We start from the raw sequence: 19,664 nt of genomic DNA, 5'->3' as shown, positions 1-19,664 counted from the left end.
CCTCAAAGAAATCGGAAAACCTAGCTCGCGACTTACAAGTTGGTAGATCTTCATGAAACCCAAGAATTGGGGGTGGAGTTGGGTAGGAGCAACTTTACAATACGACAGGACTTCTATCTCAAAATCAGAAAAAGGAAACGTCACACCAAGATAGGTGAAAAGACAATCATACATGAAAATAAAATCAGGCTTCGAATCTAGAACTCGACCAAAGCAAACTCAATCCTCAGGGTCAGGGGCAACTAACTCATACTTCACCTCATCTTCTCCAGAACTACAAAGCCTATAATGCTTCCGAAACTCGTCTACAAAAACATTATCTACTAAAGGAATCTCACAAAAAATAGAGGCATCTACCTTCTCAACAAGTCCTCATGAATCCTCGAAGACATTTTGGAAGTAGTTTGGACGAGACATATAGAATGGTATACCTATATTACACAAAAAGGAATCATTACTACAAGTTCTGAAATAAAAGAAGCCTTCTTTCATGGAAAAACAATCAAACGAATATTTTCGAAGAAAAAAGTAATACTATTTCTAAGAAGTCACAGGAATCTTGAAAATTCAAACAACAAAAAACGCAACAGTAGAAGGTAAATCAAAACGGACAACAAGTTGCCTAAACACAGGCATTGGTTTAATAAAGCCACATGCTAAGATAAAGATTCTCAATACAGAAAAAAAAACTACACTAACAGAAAAGAAAGCCAACTTTTTATCACAAAAGACAGAAAGGAGTGGAGGCACAGTGGTGTGACGAAGCGTCTCCCCTTTAAGAAAAAGATGAGCATCTGGAAAGCTCCAACACAGGAAAACAAGGTACTGGAGAAGGCGAAAGAAGTGTGAAAAGTGTACAAAAGAGAAGAAACGAAAAAGAAGAAAGAAGAAAGAGAGGCGTATTTATAGACCCCAAGGGGTAAAACTGTAAAAACACTCCTCATTTAAAGAGTGCGTCGTTACCAATGTAACTGCACCCCACTTGTTAATATGAAAAGCCAACGGACACGACGGTTGGCAATCTGAAATCATGTCGGTTTTTCCATTAAAAAACACGTCGATTTTTCGACTTGAAAGAAGAAGTCTGCATCAAAAGCTCTGACTTATACTTGACTCCGACTTGAAGTGAGAGCTCAGACTCAAGTAGAGGCACTGTTCACACGCTGGCCAAACTATAAGGCAGGCCCAAAAAGTGTACAAAAGTCCAAAAGACATTCATTGTACAACCGACCTCTTAAGAGGTCGGATAATAGTGTTACAGATGACAACTCCCCGAAGGAGTTGTAACTTCCCCTAATATCTCTTACCCACTTCTAGAAGAGAATCTCGACAATCCTAAGATAAATGGACGATTATTCACCATCAGAAGTGAACTACTCCAACGATGGTTATTGGCTCATTCCCTATAAATACCTTGGCACACTCAGATATACTCAAGTTCCAATATATAAAAAATCCGCTTAACTCCTTGCTGACTTAGATATTGGAATGTCTTGCAGGTACCACTCCCACCTTTTTAAACACACAACTCAAACGGCGGCTCTCTAACAAAGGACAAGTTGAAGACCACTCCATTAAACGCTTGAACCTTGCATACAAGCCAAAACATCATCCGATTTCAAGTAACCCTCGAAATAAAATATTAAATGAATAAAAAATCTCCAATTTTTTCATTCACATATAAACATACTCCTGCCCACTATTGTTTTTTCTACATTCCCCACTCGTATTATAGAGTATACACCGTCCATACCTTATTTTCTTGTATTATGAATAGCACCTCTCTATTAATCCCATGCGACTAGTATGTGAAAACAGAAAATTAACCTCATTATATTCTACCCACTAGCTTAATTAAGTAAATAATTCATGACTTAAATTTAACATGTTGTGGTTACTCAAAAAAAAAAATGCAAAAAAAAACGTGATTTATGTCCACATTATATGAGATTTTTATTAAATTTTGATCACTTAATTAAATTTAATTGATAAAAACATTTAAAGATATAACAAGGTCATATACATAAATTCTTAAATTCACATTTTATTACTCTTAATTATTAAAAACAGTTGTTATAAATCTTTTTCTAAATACACATACATTTTTTTATTTAATTTCAAAATACCGAAATAAAAAGACATAGAAATAACCTAAAATACATAGCAAATTCCTAAACTCAAAAAAATCTGAAAAAACGAAAAATTCTAAACAAAATTAAACTCTAATCACAAATTTTATTATCCTAATTTAATTAATAATTTAATAAATATCTAACAAAATCCTAAACTTACAAAAAAAATCTAAAAGACATTAAAAATACTATACCATATTCTAATCACAAAGTTTATTATACTAATTTAATCAATAATTTTAAAAACAACTTAACCAAAAAACACTAAACTCACATAAAAATCTTAAAAAAATATTCCAAAATTATCTCTGTGGATGGCTGCAGGATGATGAAAGCGTGGTGGTAACAAAAAATAGTAATGACGGCGACGATGTCACTATCGTCGACAACAATGACTACGGACGCGAATAGCAGCGACGTTTTCAACGACTTCAGTAGTGATTAACCACTCCAACGGTGGTGGCGACAGCAATAACAAAGTCTCCATCGGATGGCGGCAACGCCGGTGACTTTAGTGGCGACAAGAGATTATGAGAGGAGAGAGAGAAGAGAGAGAATAAGTTTGGAGAAGTGAAGGGAAAGAGTTTCACATTTGAAATTAATCCCAATATTACCGTTAGATTTATTAGTGAAACCTTTTGATGAAAAATTGTTTAAATGCAGTATTTCAATAAAGTAAGTTATCGTTGACGAAATTCGACAATAAATTTGTCGGTACTCTTGGTGCCAAAAAATTAATATATTGTAGCACTTCTCATCATTGGATCTATAATCGGAACATTAAATTCGATGATAAATAATTTTTAAAACCAAATATAACTTGTATTCAACACAAAAATCGATGCTAAATCTAATGATAATAAATACTACTAAATTTAATGATAATTTTGATAGTGTTCAACATTTTTTTATAGTTTCAGTACTCAGTGGCATGATTGCTATTTTTCTTTACTTAAACTATAATTCTTGCCCAGGGATGGATCTTTAATCTTTGTTGAAATAAATAAATGTGCCCAAACCTTAGCATTTTAGGTACGAATGATGAAGGAACCTAAAATTTGCTTTTAAGTTGGCATTTGCCGAATGTGTTGTTTATTTGATACCTAACTCTGTCCAATAGGAGCACTTTTAATATGCTTTACATGAGAAAGGAAAATTTGCAGCATAAAAAACTTATGAAATTGAGTGAGAGGCGAAATTAAAGAAGATATAGGTAACGTACTATTGTGGCTAAAATTTTTATATATAAACAATTTTAATGTGAAATATAAAAATATTTAATTATTTTAGTGTTTTATGGTGTTATGATAATAGTATAAATGTTATTAACGTTTTGTTAAAAAAATATTTTATTTTTAAATAATTTAGGTCATCTTTAAAAATTTACCATTCATAATTTATTATATAAAAAAAATTTAATTTTGTGTAGGAATATTATTAGTATTATTATGAAAGAAATAGTAAATAAATAGATGAATATAAGGGAGGGCGGCTTTAATAAAAGAAGGAAGTAGGGGGAGGCAAGGTATATAAGTAAGTATATATTGATTGAATGCATCTATCTATATATTATAGGAGTAGTGGCTGATTGTTCAATCGACAAGTGTGCGCTGAGTGATTGACACGTGGACAAACCCAAAATTGTAAGTCATATCTATGAACCTGAAATGAAGAATAAAAATAATAGTTATTAAATTATCGAATCTCGAAATGAATAAAAAATAATTGTTATTACGATGACAGAAACAGACATTTTATGTCTTTGAGATACAGACTTCACTATAAAAAGGAGCATGCATCTAATGTTCATACCTCTATCTTTCTACACATCACTTCTTCCAGTTTGAAAAAAGTGTCAAGGCTAGCTGATTGTAGTGTTTCTCCTTTATCAAGCTAACCATGGCTGAATCGTTTGATTTGTTGATGGATGTCAGTCCGAAAAAGCTTGCATGGAACTTTTTGGTCCATGTTGTTCGTTTATGGAAAGCTCCTTGCCGGTACAATCCTAAGGAGATCAATAGTATTGAAATGGTTCTTCAAGATAGTCAGGCAAGTAATATTAATTGAATATAAACTACATGATCTTATACATTCACACATGCATTCCAAACTGAGCTGTATTTACTATCTTACACATGCATTCCAAACTGAGCTGTATTTACTATCTTACAGGGAGGGAGGATCCAAGCTTCGGTCCCTAAGGCGTTGGTACGTAGATGGAATGATAACATTGATGAGTTCAAGATGTATAAAATGTCAAATTTCATTGTTGTAGACAAGAGAGAAAAACCAAGACATCTATGAATCGGTGGACCTTAAATTTCTCTCACCGAACTGTGGTGCTCTTGGTGGAGAATCCAACTTTCCCACTTCAAGCGTTTCGATTAACGCAAATTTCAGAGTTGTTGAATGCTGACAGGATCAATGACTCTCAATTAATAGGTGAGGCGAATACATTTACACTTCCTTAGTGTATAACTCATAACTACCTAACAATAAGATGGAAATCGCAGATATTATGGGTGAAGTGGTTGGAAAGGAAGATCCAAAGGAACTCATCACAAGCAAAGGGAAGGAAACGAAGCGTCTAGCTATTTTGGTTGAAGATCTTGAGTAAGTTGTGTTCGTGAATTATAGTGACATAATATAGGTTGTGTTATAATGATAATAAGGGTTAAACCTGTTTAATCACACTGATTTGCAGTAATTATCGTATTGGGTGTGTGTTGTTTGGGGACATGGTTGATCAAATACTACCATACCTAGATGATGGAAGAGTTGAACCATTGATAGTGGTCTTGCAGTTCTTCCGACCGAGTATATGGAATGGTATGAATCTAAACCCTTTATCCTATACTATATAAATACAATGTACACATTAAGTGATGTCAGAAGTTTTCTCACTATCAGCTTTATAAATAAACAGAGAAAACCTCAGTACAGAGTCATTTCGACATTTCTAAGCTACGCATCAATCCCGATCTCGAGGAGGTTCGCGACTTTCGTGACAGGTTTGATCCACATTTCAATTTCTATAGATTCAAATTTTTTTAACGGTCAGATGTAGCCAAGCATTAAAAAAATACTTTCGTTGTACCGCGTAGGAGGCTTGCCGCTATACCCTCAAATTTGGTCAGAATTAGTCAAGTCAACACAAACAACTCACATTCTGGGGCAGATGAACTTAAGCGGGGTGATGTGACGGTGAACACAATAGAGGAAGCACTAAACTCAACACAGGTCATACCATCACCTATTTAAATCCACGTTACATGATATGGCATTTACATAAACCCTCATGTATTTGCAGGAAGGCCCTTTGTGGATTGCTGGAACAATTGTGGCAATCAATTCTGGCAAGGATGATTGGTTTTACAAATCATGTAGAAAGTGTCCGAAGAAGGTTGAAACACCAATTGGAAATAGATACGAGTGTGGAAAGTGTGGCCACACTCACGGAAGTGCATCGTTAAGGTTTGTGTTCAGATTTACAATATGTTTTGGATGGACTATGTTATTGCAATTTACTAAGTTGTGCAATTTATATAATAGGTTTAAGGTTGAGGTGATGGCCTATGATGGCACTGGTAGCATAACACTGCTTCTATGGGATCGAGAAACGGTTCAACTATGTGGTAGACAAGCAGAACAGATCAAGGATGAGGAGGTTCATAGTAAATTATAACAAGTATTATGTCATGTACTTTATATAAATGTCAATGAAATAAACTATAACTTTAGACTTTTGTGATTTAATTTCAGGAACTTTATGCTGAAGGATACCCTGCAGCTCTTGAGAGCCTGTTAGAAAGAAAACTTCTTTTTAAGGTGAATGTCAAATCCTCCAACATCAAGCTCTATGACCAGGTGTATACAGTGATGAAGGTCTGCGAGGATGATACAATTTTTGAAATGCATCTCCCAAATAAAACGTTCTCCACTGTAACTGTATGTGCTAAAAGTTTGTAGGTTCCTTGATTATATTGAGACTTTGAGCAGTTTATTTGGCTATAATATCTAAGTAGGAATATCTCCAATATGGTTGTAGGATACCGGGTGCAGTAACTCGGTGGATTTGTCAGCAGCTATGGTTGATATCAACAATCTTAGTGATTCTCAATATTCTGTGGTAACTCTTGTGCTATATACTTTATAGAACTGGTTATTTTGTGTTAAATCTGCAGGAAATTGACAGTTTTTTTTCATGGGACAGGATGTTGTGGAGGATAGTGTTACAAGCCTCAAGTGCAAAACTCCAGCCAAAACAGCTACCATGGTTTTAAAGCAACAAATTCCCATCAACATTGAGAATGAAGAAGAACTGGGGTTTTCAACCAACAAACTTACCCGCAATCGTGGGAAAAAGACAGAAGATGCAACTTCATGATAGCAATGAATGAGCTTTATGAAATACTTATTTCAGAGATATCTATAAACTGCTTTTTGCTTAGCTATTATTGTCTTCATGTTTTGATAATGTTCTTATTAGGGTTATTTATATGTAACTAAAATTAGTAATGAGGATTTAGAGTCTTAACAATAGAGATATTGATTAAGATGGATTCTATATGTTTTAATAGTATTGAATGACAACTCAGGCACTGGATTTTTCTTCACGTGGCTGTAATAGTGATTTCATATATTTGTTTTGTGTTAAGTTACATAATAAAATGACTAGCTAAGTAATAGAAAAAAAAGTCTTATTATATGAATAATAATGGATACTTTATACAATAGCAATGGCTATCGCTAAGTCATGCTAGAATCAGACACTATTTTCCATAGGGAAAGGGTCAATACTTGATTAAAGCTAAAGTTTTAATTGAATCATAAACCTCTTAAGTACATTATCAAACAAGTTTCATTAATAGTCAATGCCAATCATTCTAAATTTGACAAACCAACAAGCTAGATAACAATAACTATCCACATATGAGTATTAAACATTACACATAATTGATGTGATCATAGTTTTGTAGTTGCCAAAAAACCATTAAGCAAAGAATTAGGGAGAATTTGATAGGTATCTAATTATAAGAGAGTGTGTACATATATGCAGAGGTATTAGTGCTAAACTAATCAATTTAGCATTAGCCTATCTTGCAAATTTTGTAAAATATAACCATGATATATGTAACTAATAAAGTGGCATTACAAACACTGTTGCATTTTTTATAAGTGTATACTTATAAGAGAGTGTGACACTTTTATGCAAGGGTGAGAATTTGAGAATCAACTTATCATTTTAATATCTTATGATTGATGTCATTAGTGAAAATATATGACAAAAAGAATTAGTCCATGTTATTGAAGTATTGTAATCAAATAGACGCGAGACATTTTTATATTCACATGAATGCAAAATCAGCAAGTATGCTGGATTTAAACAGATGTAGTGCTAACAATTTTAGCTAAGTTTACAAACCAGAATCTCGATCCTTAATGTAGTGCCAGTTCTAGGTTCAGACTACTAATGCCCACAAAGACCAAAGGAAAAATGTGTCATATACGTCATTTACACATCTAACTATATTAAATTATGTGGAAAGGTCAACTTACATAGGGAGTGAGAAATTATAATTGATGAGATGGATAAAAAAGAAACTTTTTCCATAAAAGTGTTCTATACCAAGCTGTTAAAACCTTATCAGAACTATATAAAGCAGATAAATTGCATCACAAGATCTTTAACATATCTACATTGAGTTGTGTGGCACAAGTTTCCAAGAGGTTTTTAAATGTGACTTTATTTTGGAAACGATGAAGAAATATGTGAACTATTCGGTGAAGTTTATTCATAGTGAAGGAAGAAACAAAATCTTTATCCACACCATAAAATTAAAACAAGTAAACCTTTATTGTCTTTCTTGAGGAAGGGGATAATGTAAGCCAAATTCATGCAAAGTCATAGTGTGAAACACGATGTACAATTTGATCAAAGAAAAACATAACATGGTGTGAAATACGATGTGTATTACGATGTGCAACTGTAAAGGACTTCATTAGGGTTACAATGTGCAACCTTTGTTCTACATATTTTGGAAAAGCGAAAAATTTTAGATTTAGGGTTAACCAGCAAAAACGCTATCAAATTCTTCAAAGGTTGAAAAATTGTACCCAAATTTTATTATGGACAAAAATGTCTTTTAATAATTTAAAAATACAAAAACAATACCAACAGTAAATATATATTTTCAAAATATGTCTTTGAGATTGAATTTTGATGTAGATTTTCACCAGCATAATTAAAAAAATGAGATATTAGTATTCTTAAGATTTGATAATTTCTTTCTAATTATATAATTTTATGTGATTTATTAAAAGAATTATTAGTTGTTAACCAAAAAATTACAAAAAAATATATACTCAACGAAAAATCACCAATTTTTATGTATAATAATATCTTATTTTTATAATTACGCTTAAAAAAAATTATATCAAATTCAATCTCCAAGGTATTTTTTTAAAATATACATTTACTGTTGGGTATTGTTATTGTGTTTTTAAATTATTTGAACGCATTTTTATTAATAGTATAATTTGAGTATATTTTTGTCAACATTTAATAATAATAATAAATATAATATTAATCAAGACCACCAATATGTTAACTTTTAACGAGAAAATTTTTAGACGAGTCTTCCGAATGGTATTTACTATTTATACGCTTTTTATGAATTTTATATGATGAAAACTGCAATGTAATTATTTAAAATAAGACCATCAACCCCTTCATAAGGTATTATATATTTTATAGTCTATCTAATCATTATTCAACTATTTAAATAAAAAAATAAGCTTGATATTTAATAACATTGTTACTGGCAACAACCACTATCAAATTTGTTAGTTAAACAGATACATATGTACATGGATAGAAATACACAATTCTTTGTATTTTTAAAGAGTGTTAACTAAATTAAAAACGTTATATATTATGAGCCCAAAGAGTTTTTTTTTTTTTACAAGTTAATATTATAGTTTAGTAGAAAAAATAATCACCAATATAATCTTAAACCGAAAAAATTTTCTAACTGAATGGTATCCTAATATTATATAATTTTTGGCAGAACTTATTTATTTATCTATATATATATATATATATATATATATATATATATATATATATATATATATATATATATATCTAAAATTTTGTTATTTGGTGATACTAAATTTTATAATTTTCTTTCACACATGAGTTAATTAAATCGTTTCATTATTTTAACTTGGGGTCAAATCTAATTTTTTTATGGGGGTATATATATGCACACATTTACTGTCTAACATTTTTTAAGAATGATAGTATGGGCACTTGATCCCACAAAAATTCACATAGATGCATAATTAATTTTAATATATCTTTAAATTGTATCCCAAGTAAAGGTTGTTTCTTAAAAAAAGTGATAATACCATGAATGGTTAACCGATTTAGACCACTTATCTGTAAATTCGAAAGTGGACAACAGTTGGATTCAATTAGATTTATATGTGGTAGCAGGTAAAGCAAAATCTCTATCACACATATAGGAGAAAATATGCATACAATGATAAAAATGTCACCCGTCTACAACTATCAAAGGACGTGATTAAAGCTGCCTTAATGTTTTAGTGAAATGCAGGACTTTGTTCAAAGTCGGTTTCTTTGGGAAACGATTAAAGAAAGCCTGGACTATCCTGAGAGTTTAAATGATGGTTAAGGTAATAGTAGATAGGGTGGCTCATTTTGACACACATCAAGAGCCTCACCATTTTAAATCAACGCTGATCAGATACGCTGCACTTAAATCTGAGGTATCAACTTGACACATCATAAGATATTTCAAAGTGACTAAAGCTCAAAATGGTGAAGTAGGATTGAAATGAAGCATTTTTTTTCTGAAAGATTTCAATTAAATAAACGAGTTGAATGCAGTGAGTTGGCATAGTCTGAATTGGACAAAATGGCACACATTCTTATAATATAACATGATAAATAAAGATGAATACTTCATCGTAAATCTGTCAAATTTAAGCAATTATCTGTATATTTATCCCCATCTTTGTTTACATGGGGTTCTGTTCAAACAAGACTGCTATTACCTTTTTTGAAAAGAGACTTTGTCCAAGCCAAAATTATGCAAACTAATGATGTGAAACACAATTAGTGCATTGACCCAGTAAAACCATAAGGACCATCGAAAAAAATGCAATGTTGATATGTTCCCAGGATTTGCATTAATTCACTAACAAGGAGAAGGCAAAAATGCATTTTATCGGGAATATAGCAGCAGGCAATATTTAAATAAATATAAAAAAAAACTCAACATAAAGTAGGACATTGCAACATAAGATAATGTAGCACCTTATGAATCATACCTGTTGAGGTATGTAGTCAAATAAGTTATCATTTCTATTTGTGCAACTGTAAAAGAATAAAGAGGTGTGTGATCTCTATTTTTGTATTTAGATACTTTTAAGAGATAAATATAAACTGTGGATCATGATTAACAAGGCATACAATACAGTCGGGCTTTCAGTTACATGAGAAGACTTAACATTATAAAACATATTCCACTAAAAAATTATTTCTCATACCAAGTTATAAAACCAGTAATGGTGAACCTTATCTAGCAAATGCCAATAATATCCAATGGTCATTCAATTATGATGCAATAACATATAATACACAATGGGTATGACACATACATAGGCTAATGACACATAGAATGAAAAACAGGTCACCAATCTATTGAAAGAACTTGATTAAAGATTTCGTGATTGATTAACCAAATATAAGACTCATTGGAGAACTTATTCACAATCATAGGTTCTAAGGTGCTGCTTCCAATACACTCTTAGCAGTTTCTAATAGAAGGAGTTTAGGTGCCGAAAGAGTGCCCAAGAGAGAAGACTTATAGTTAAATACTTTAATTAGCTAATGTCCCTAATATCCAATGGTCATTAAATTATGATGCAGTAACATGTAATGCAAAATGATTATCACACATGCATAGGGTAACGACACATATAGAGAATGATAAAAATCTCATCAATATAAAGAACTTTTTTAAAGTTTTCTTGATGGATTAATTAAATGCAAGACTCATGGCACAAGTCATACACAAAATTAGGTACTACTCTGTTGCTTCCAATACATCCTTAGCAGTTTCTAAAAGAAGTATATGAGGTGCCCCAAATAGTGCACAAATGACAAAAAGTGTAGATAAATACTTTTACCCATTAATGTTACTAATATCCAATGGTCATTAGATTTGCATGGATGATAAAGCAATTGGCCTGTGTTTATTAAGGTAATCACAAAGCAATGTCTATTCATGCATAGAGTCAATATAATCTTATTTAAATATTTAATATAAATATCTTATTTTGCAGTTTGTTGTCTTACCCATTGCATGACACCTTCTAGATGTCAATATAAGCTATTGATATTCTCATTCAAAACATATATATGTCATGAGTTGTGAGAAAGGTTACAAGAACCATAATTTCTACTCAAAAACACTAAGAGCCATTAGCGGCTCCGTAATAAACTGTATATCTAGAATGAGTGACACTCCACCCAATATGAAAAAACTTCCACACCTTAGTGAGGATCTTATCTGGAAGATCATGGTGAAGGCAGATCCTAAGACAGTTGGACAGTGCAGAACGCTAAGCAAGGGTTGGAATTTCAGGCTGTGTACTAATTTGTTCGTGAAGGCAAACTATAAGGAAAACAAAGATCGAAGCAAGAGTGTGATCGTAGGCATTGGCTATCCCCCAGGTGATTACAACTCGATTTGGTTCGTTCGAGCGTATCTTCATTCGGGTCGCCAGGTTCAGTTCAATGTCCCAATGGATGCTAACCAATATGGCTTATATTCAGTCATTGGGTCTGAGAACGGAATCATATGCATAAAGATCTCATTGGGTGGCCTTAATTCTCGGCTTCTTGTATGGAATCCAGTATCGGATAAGAGGCGGTACGTAACCGATGAAGCAAGCAAGCATTCCGCTCATGCCGTTTCTCTATATGCGTTTGGTTTTTTGGAGGACGAAATCGAGTACCGTATTGTGCATGTCTACAAGCGTGCATTTAGACAAAGAAATATGTCATGGTCTCTTTACACTTCATTTGAACGAGAATGGACTCATTCCGGTATGTTTAAGAGTGATGTCCAGAAACTTGGGCCCAAATATATAGTGCACAATGGGATAGTCTATTGGATTGGGTGGCAGGGAGCTAATTTCTTTGAGCCAGCATCCATAGTCACGTTCAACCTCCGCATCCAGATGTTCCATGAGGCAAAGATCCCCCCAGACGTGCCATCTGATTACAACTCACTAACTTACTTCAACGATGGTGTCGGGTATATTTCATACCGTAATCTTGCATTCAGCAGGCAAGTCCTGGTCTGGCAAATGAAAAGAAATGGTGATCACAGCATCCATTGGGAGAGGATGATTAGAGTTTCTGGTCTTGGAATCCCATACACTCCTTCATTGTTCTTAGGCAATGACATAATAACAGTCATGGAGTGCAGAGACGGGTCAGGAAGTGCAAATGATGCCGTGCGAACAGACTTCCTGATTTCGAGGCTAAAATATATGGAATCAAGAAGGGAGCATTTGGTTCAACGCACATGGCAGGAACATGTTAACGTGAAGACAATTACAATGCATTCAGATGGGCTATACATGGTTTAGAGTTCTATGATCAATTTAGATGATCTTCCTGAGTTTTAAATGCAATTTATTTTGTTTAGTTTGCTTATTTAGACAATAGGGTAGAATATATGTAGTTAGATCCCTTGTGTTTCAATATAACCATCTATTGGGTTCGTTTTGATTTTGAAAGAGTTATCAATGTTAGTTTGTTAATCAATGTTATGCACTCTTCTAAATTTTGTAACAACTTAAAGGTTTAGGGTTTACAGGTTTCTTTATCATTTTATTTTTGATATTAAAGTAGTAGTATTAGTTGTAGCAGGTAATATATATGGTTAACTTCCTATATATACCCATTTGTATATACTTAATTTTTACATATTTATCTGTAAATTTATTAAGACATGCCACCTTAATTTAATATCCCTAATACTAAGTTGATAATGGTTATCTATTATCAATAATAAATACATTACCTAGATCTAACTAAACAGAATTGATTGATTACACTAATATCATTTTAACATAAAAAGTATATTCGGCTCATAAACAAGTTATCATATACTGGACTTTATAAATTTTGTATATGACATATTCACACCCAAGGCTAAGAACGACTTTAAACTACGGTTTGTAGACATGTACAATAACTAGGCCTTATAAGTACGATACTTGGGTTTTATAGAAAGAAATCATTGGCTGTGGATGATTTGAAAAACAGATAATATATTATGGATCATCTTTAAAAAGAAAGTTAGGATGCCTTGTGGAGGTGTGTTTAGTAATAGGTTGCTAAAATTAGTCTGACTTAATGACTATAAAAAAGATACTACATAATTCATAATATATACCAATGATAGCTATTACTAGGGTAGTAAAAAAATGATTTATAATTATATATCATATGAATTTAGTCTTACAGCATGGTATTTAACCGGTTTATATCAATAAAGGTTTAATATCATGATAGATGTGGAATAAAGTAGTAACAATGAGGCCAATCAATGAACAATATAGTATTTTAAATTTTCACATAGGTTTGTAAGACCAACTTAACCGTATTAAAATTACCTGGCACACCCACACAACCATTATTACCAGTTAATTGTTACAGATACCAAAGCATAGCATGTGAAGAGAAAGAGAGATAAAAAAAAAACTAGACACAAGTGGAGCCTTCCACGGCAAAAGTCCTCAACAGTTAAAGCTGGGGAAGAAAACCTAACGCAATACAATCATCACAAGGACTAAATGCAGATATAGTTATGAGCGGAAGGCTACTAAAAGATATCCCACTGAACTCAAGGTCAAAAGGTATAAGTAAATGTAGATTTATTTTTCATAATGAGTTTTAGAATAGAAAGTCAAAATATCTTGGTTCCATTTAGGTTAGTACGAATGGAACAAAGTTTAGTGTATACAGATCGAAGTATAATGATTTCTAACATAAATAAGACATGGTTTCTAGCATACATGTTTCTTTTGCTTATATTCTCTATGTTTGGAATATTAACAATCCTGTTTAATCTGAAATGTGCAGAGATGGAGGAAAGAAACACGCTTAAAAATAAGAGAAAGGTTGATCAATTTTGTATGAATGAATGGTCAAGCAACAGTGAAATTCAAGGTACGAAATATGGATAACATGCTTTCATTTAACATAATATAAACGAACTTATTTTCATCACAGTTGGAAAATAGCTTATCCACAATAAGGTAAATTTCAGTTATAGTGTGTATACCACTACAAGAGTACCTTGAATATCTCTAAATAGTTGTATAAAATGGTGTTATAAGTGAGAAAGGTAACAAAGGTATCATGGCAGGGACTTTGTCATCAACATTATTATCGGTTGACTGGAGTCAGCCAGTTGATGATATGCAATGCAACAAAGGGGTTCAGATTAGCTCTAGCAGTACCATTGGCAACTTTAGGTATTTTACCGAGAATAACAATCTACAAAACGATGAGATCCGGGAAAGCTTGGCAACAAAACCATATGTTCTAGCAGATATAACTAACACAGGTAATCTTATATTTTAGCAAAATAGAAATCAAAATCTTACTTAGATTATGGATAGGTAAACTAGAAAAGATCTTTATATGACAGATACTGCAAGACATGCTAGGATGGAACGAGCTAACAAGCTAGCCAAGAAAAAACAACGTGCAATAGAACATATACCTCAAGGTAAAGCCTGAATAAATAATGCTTTATTTCAGCTCTTGCTGCTATCCAATTATTAATGTGCAAATTGTGATCTAATTGTAAATCTGTGTGAATGGTGTGGGAAGGGATCTAACTGAAAACAGTTTCTGAAAAAATTATATGTATAGACCCAACTTGAGTTACATAACTATATACAAAGTGCAATAATAATTAATTTAATTTGTTCTTAAATCACTATAAGGTAATTATTGTTCACTTATGCCAAGTGTATTTTACTATTGCTTAGCGGCAAATTCAGCTATAGATTGTGTCATCACAGGGAATGTAACAGCTACTCTAGCAGATTGCACACTCTATCCAAGTATTGTTATGCAAACCATGAAGAGGGATGAATACAGTAACTTACAAAACAACCAAAAATGGATATTGTTGCCATCAAATCTAACAACACAAGACAATTTAAGAAGTATAGGTAATGGACTAATAGTAACAAACTACACATCCGACTAATTTATGCATTCTAAATATAGTAATTTAGCAAACATCTTTCATTGACAGACAATGCTAGGCATGCTAGGATGGAACGAGCGAACAAGCTAGCAAAGAAAAGACAATATATGGGAACGTCTTCCCCACAAGGTAGGAATTATAGAAAGTATGTTGTAGAATAACTTGCTTATTCCACTTGAGTTATAATAGGTACAGTTCAGAGTTACTATATATGAATCTGTGTCGCAACTTAGTCTGAGTTATCTTTTTGTATTAATTTATATGTTTTCTAACATGATAAAATTTGTAGTTGAGTTGGTTAACATTCAGAAGCAAAGGTTGATTGTGAATAAGGAAAACAACATATGTTCAAATGAAAATCAAGTGAATTGTGCTCCCAGAAATGGCCCATTTAAAGGTCAGTTTTATTTAATTATGGTCTATATATATAGGCTTGATACACAAATGGTAATCGAATTAGCTAATGAATCATACCAACTAACAAGTACTGTAAGATAAATGCAAATCAAAGTTATATAACTTATCAAATTTGTATGTAAACGAAGGTACTAACCTTGGTCTCCATCCTTGGCCGATCATTCTTTCTCTCAATTTCCCCTTTCACCTATGCCTCCCACAGAGACACTGACTTTGTGCCTTCCAACTCTTCCCAATTTGCCATTTTTTACCACTCTGCTCAATCTTACCGCATTAGCATATGTCTATATGTTAGAAAATAATTAGACTTGATGTCCAAATACATACCACGGAAATCCTTGAATATTTAGGAAATAGCTTCCAATTAAATAGCTTGATCCACCTTCCCATAGTTATCATTTGTAGTGTATTATAAGATTTGTGGCAGTGTACCCAACTGGATCAAAATATCATAATTAGGGAGCACCCAAAATACATGTTATATTCAGTAAAATAGAAGACATGATTATTCAACAAATACTAAGCTAAAGTTATAAATCAGTCGTGCTTAAATTAAAAAAAAAAAACTTATGGAACCCACACAAACATTCAATTCAAATGCCAACATAGTTGAAAGATTTTGTTCAAAGTGATAGTTTTCATACTAGATAATATCAAATAAGACTAGATAAGATCAAAATATTATTCTACTACATTAATCAGCAGCCATGGGTTGCAACACTACTAAACGCAAAGAAATTCCACAATAGATAAGCTGCACATACTGTGAAAATTCATGAACAATTAGGAAATAGCTTCCAACCAAGCACAGAATCCATGCTAATGCTAAAATATACAAATCATACAAAGAGTATATGAATCTGTATAACAGTAAAAACTTACAGTAACCTATTTTACTTCATCAACCGAAAAAATTGTTCTATAGCACAAGTTTTCTGTCATAAAAGTATGTGGGATCTGTGAATGGGTGAGTATCTTGAATAAAATTAGTACCCACTTTTATGTACTCATTTAAGAATCCGTCTATCATCTACTCTAGAGAGGTCAATCCCTTCAATTCATGAATCAATATATGATTCAGATTCACAGAGTCAGTGAGTGTTATCCTGTATTCATTTTGTACCAACTTTAAAGATGATATTTATTGAAGTCAAACATTTATACTAAGATGATATATATAAGTCAAACATTTATACTAAGGTTCACAACAACCCAAGATTAGATAATTGTAAGAAATATTTTAAATATAACAGTGTAGCAAATAAGTTATTTTTTTAAGTGTTTTTACTCCTCCCTTATATAAATTAATTCTATCCTCCCTTAACAGAAACCCGGGAATATTTAACCGACACCTTCGAAAAAGAGAAAAAAAATTGGCAGGACTGAAGTAATTAATCTCCAACACTTTGAAGCATCCATTGAAAGTTGAAACTTTTACTAAGTTTTCTAGATTCATAAAGTCATAGCATTAACCTGAAGGATGGTATCAGTTCCATATTCTTTTCTCCACCTTAACATGTCTTCCCACATTTGAATAGTCTTCTCAATGTCAAAGTCCTTTGCTTTCAGAAACCTACCACAGCCATAGTTAGCAATTTTTACATTCAGCTTGATCCACTGTTCCATAGTTAGCAGTTGTAGTTTATTACAAGATTTGATTGAGTATACCCAATTGGATCAAAACATGATAATCAAGGAGCACCTAAATACATGTGAATATATGTATAATAATAAATAAATGATGAACTAAGTTAAAGTTATAAACCAATTAAGCTTAAATTCAAGTATATATATTCTTATGGAACCCGCAGAAACAACCAATTCAAATGCCATCATGGTTGGGAGATTGTATTCGAAGTTATAGTTATCATACTAGCTAATATCAAAGAAGACTAGATAAGAAAAAAATGTAATCCTTAACACAGACATAGTTACTGTCGATGTGTTTGTATGCTTAAATGGTCTTATTCATTAATTAGGAATTATATCTAATAGCAAACTACCATGAAGTTTCCAGCTAGAAATATATGCTTAAATGGTCAATCTTACCGCATTAGCATATGTCTATATGTAAATCTCGAAGCCCTTGGAGATATTAACTCTGTGCCCTTTAACTCTACCCAAGTTGCCAGCTTCAACGACTCCGCTCAATATGTCCGATCTGCATTTGCCTACATTAATATGCGAAACTATAAGGCCTACGCCTTAATCTTTGTTTGTGGAATAAAACTTCAAAATCATGAAAACTACTAAATTCATATATGAGGTTTAAAAGTTACAACCAGAGAATTTAAACCCCCTAAATACTAAATAGATATAGAATATATGACACTTAAGCATTGATGTATGGTCCTAAACTCAATATCAACCAAGATTAGTTTATTATATGTGTTAGATATTTTTGTCATATCCGTTTATAAATAATGAAGAACCGCTTTTTGCCCCATTGTAAAATGGATGCAGAGCAGTCAAGGACTCGCAAAATAGGAATCACTGTCATACATCGACAAGAAAATAACAAAGGTACGATATTAAATGGCTATGAATTTCACTATCCAAAAACTGAATAGTTTACAAGTTCACTTAACTACAAAATTTAAGCCATTCTTAGCAATATACATCAGAATTAGGGAAAGATATTTAATAATATATATTAAATTTTGTCAAAGCCGTTCTAATAATGAAATGATCTTCCAATGCATGACATAGGTGGAAGGGCTTCAACAAGGGATGCTAGAGTTGCCAGTTGTAAGGAGCAGGCAAGCAAGGGTATGTTGAGAGATATTCAAAGGATCAATTTATTATTAAAACTGCAAATTATATTTATGCATGTAATTAATGGATTTTTCCGTTCATGTTAATATTGAAATTTTAGAGTATTTGCACATGGGAGATGCAATGTATATATGCGAACACTGCTTTGCCCTTTTTTGGTACGATGAAAGGATAAACAAAAGTTATAACACAGACCAACCAAAATTTACGATGTGTTGTAAAGGAGGTCAAGTCCAACTGCCACACCTACCAGAAGCACCAAAAGTTTTGTATGAGTTGTTGTTCAATAATAACCCCAAGAGCAAGCATTTTCGTGATAACATCAGGTCATATAATAGCATGTTTCAATTCACTTCAATGGGTGCCAAAATAGACCGCGGTATAAATACTTCTAGAGGTCCACCTACATTCATTCTTTGTGGCGAAAACTACCATCTAATAGGTAGCCTAATTCCACCAGAAGGGAATAATGCGAAATTTGCCCAATTATACATAGTTGATTCACAAAATGAGGTGCACAACCGGATGTCAGCTATCAGGCAAGTATCTATAACCTTTTTATTTTACTTAAAATATTTTCAAGGGTTTAGATCAAACTAATTAACCTTATATAATTGAGCGTTGTTTAAAAAACTTGACATTATTTAAAACATGCAGGGGTGAAGATAACAAAAACATAGATGAAGACATTGTAAGAGATCTTAAGAAGATGCTGGATGAAAAGATTGTGTTGGTGAAGGCATTCCGCATGGTTAGGGATTCAATGGGCAAAGAATCAAATTCAACAATTAAACTTAGACTATTGGGAAAAAGGGGAAAGGATGGTAGAAGATATAACTTACCATCAACAGATGAGGTTGCTGCATTGATTGTCGGTGATTTTGACATTGACAAGACAGACAGAGACATTGTTGTGGAGACACAGAGCGGAAGATTACAAAGGATTAATCAACTCAATCCAGCATATCTGGGATTATAATATCCCCTGCTATTTCCTTATGGCGAGGAT

The 19,664-nt window shown here is 32.6% G+C and overlaps 2 protein-coding genes and 1 long non-coding RNA gene across 4 annotated transcripts; all 3 read left to right on the top strand.

Moving 5' to 3' along the window:
- Nucleotides 1-4,032: 4,032 nt before the first annotated feature.
- LOC140175796 (uncharacterized) lies at nt 4,033-4,961 on the top strand. Its single transcript, XR_011866400.1, has 4 exons — nt 4,033-4,181; nt 4,305-4,574; nt 4,646-4,745; nt 4,837-4,961. It is a non-coding gene; the product is annotated as an uncharacterized lncRNA (long non-coding RNA).
- Nucleotides 4,962-5,276: 315 nt separating this feature from the next.
- LOC112714918 (uncharacterized) lies at nt 5,277-6,748 on the top strand. 2 transcript variants are annotated; one of them, XM_072204499.1, is made up of 5 exons: nt 5,277-5,606; nt 5,685-5,799; nt 5,895-6,080; nt 6,158-6,261; nt 6,346-6,748. In XM_072204499.1, the coding sequence occupies exons 1-5, from the start codon at nt 5,431-5,433 to the stop codon at nt 6,413-6,415; spliced, it is 651 nt and encodes a 216-aa protein (XP_072060600.1). In that variant the 5' UTR covers nt 5,277-5,430; the 3' UTR covers nt 6,416-6,748. The 2 variants fall into 2 exon arrangements, with proteins under 2 accessions (XP_072060600.1, XP_072060599.1); XM_072204498.1 differs by having other exon boundaries at nt 5,278-5,606; nt 6,181-6,261.
- A 4,840-nt stretch (nt 6,749-11,588) lies between these two features.
- LOC140175553 (uncharacterized) lies at nt 11,589-12,821 on the top strand. The gene has a single exon (XM_072204059.1). The coding sequence runs from the start codon at nt 11,589-11,591 to the stop codon at nt 12,819-12,821; it is 1,233 nt and encodes a 410-aa protein (XP_072060160.1).
- The last annotated feature ends 6,843 nt before the right edge of the window (nt 12,822-19,664 follow it).

The sequence above is a fragment of the Arachis hypogaea genome, chromosome 10 (genome assembly GCF_003086295.3).
Source record: "Arachis hypogaea cultivar Tifrunner chromosome 10, arahy.Tifrunner.gnm2.J5K5, whole genome shotgun sequence".
NCBI lineage: Eukaryota > Viridiplantae > Streptophyta > Magnoliopsida > Fabales > Fabaceae > Arachis > Arachis hypogaea.
The sequence above is the reverse complement of the archived record's forward strand: the minus strand, read 5'-3'. Positions and strand labels throughout refer to the sequence as shown.